At 61.4% G+C, this 1,288-nt stretch overlaps 1 protein-coding gene across 1 annotated transcript in view; it reads left to right on the top strand.

Annotated features, from left to right (window-relative positions):
- LOC104392827 (perilipin-3-like) overlaps positions 1-1,288 on the top strand; it is a 4,538-nt gene that overhangs the window by 2,828 nt on the left and 422 nt on the right. Inside the window, exons 2-5 of the mRNA XM_010002631.1 lie at positions 310-392; positions 475-772; positions 872-1,062; positions 1,150-1,272. Coding sequence (XP_010000933.1) covers positions 310-392; positions 475-772; positions 872-1,062; positions 1,150-1,272 — 695 coding nt within the window. The remainder of the gene's footprint in view (positions 1-309; positions 393-474; positions 773-871; positions 1,063-1,149; positions 1,273-1,288) is intronic.

Genomic DNA, 1,288 nt, shown 5'->3' on the forward strand with positions numbered 1-1,288 from the left:
TGGGTGTGGAGGGGTGGGGGGGGGGATATGATGGGGGGAACACCCCGTGAATGTTGGGGTGCACCAAGCCCTGGCTCGAGCAGAGCTCTTGCAGAGTAGCAGGGTGTTATAATAAACCAAACACATTTATTTTATCATCTCTTATCTCCACCACCACCAAACACACCCAGAAAGGGCAGGGGAAGCTGGGGGAGATGCTGGACGGGGAGGCAGCACCCCATGAATGTTGGGGTACCCCAAAACCCGGCCCTGTCAGAGCTCTTGTGAGGCAGCAAAGATATGAAACCCCCTTTGTTTTCCCCTCCTCAGTCTCCACTGCCAACGAATACGCCTGCAAAGGGCTGGATAAGCTGGAGGAGAAGCTGCCCATCCTGCAGCAGCCCCCGGAGAAGGTAGTGGGGTGGTGGGGGGGAACATGCTCGAGGTCCCCCTGCCCAGTGCTGCTTAACAGAGGGTTGTGTCTCCCCCCACCAGCTCATCTCAGACACCAAGCAGCTGGTGACCTCCACGGTGACAGGGGCCAAGGATGTCCTGACCAGCACCGTGGCCGGGGCCAAGGACGCGGTGACCAGCAGGGTGACAGGGGTGATGGACATGACCAAGGGGGCTGTGCAGGGCAGTGTGGAGCTCACCAAGTCAGCTGTGAGCAGCAGTGTCAACACTGTCATGGGCTCAGCCGTGGGCCAGATGGTGGTGAGCGGGGTGGGCTCCGTGCTGGAGAAGTCAGAGGAGCTGGTGGATCATTACCTGCCCATGACGGATGAGGAGCTGGGTAAGGAGCTGGGTTGGGTAGAAGCCTGAGCAGGGCAATGCTGGCTCTGCGTGGACTTGGTGGTGGTGCTGCCACCTCAGCAGCTCCTCTCCCCTGCAGCCAAGCTGGCCACGGCCGTGGAGGGCTTTGAACCAGAGCAGCAGAAGCAGCAGCAGAGCTACTTTGTGCGTCTGGGCTCCCTCTCGGCCAAGCTGCAGCACCGAGCCCTCCAGCACTCCCTGGGCAAGCTGCAGAGTGCCCAGCACAGCAGCCAGGACCTGCTGGCCCAGCTCCAGCGCACCCTCGACCTGGTAAGACCTGTCCCCAAGTCCCCCCCCCTCCCCGTGCCACCCCGGGGGTTGTAGCAGATCACCCAGGTCTCTGCTGCTTCTCCCCAGGTGGAGCACCTGAAGCAGGGTATGGACCAGAAGCTGCAGGGAGGGCAGGAGAAGCTGCAGCAGATGTGGCTGGAGTGGAGCAAGAAGCAACCAGGTGGTGGCAAGGACCTGGTGCCACCAGAGGTAGGTGGAGAGAAAG

The sequence above is a fragment of the Chaetura pelagica genome, unplaced genomic scaffold, assembly GCF_000747805.2.
Source record: "Chaetura pelagica isolate M959 unplaced genomic scaffold, ChaPel_1.0 scaffold1040, whole genome shotgun sequence".
NCBI lineage: Eukaryota > Metazoa > Chordata > Aves > Apodiformes > Apodidae > Chaetura > Chaetura pelagica.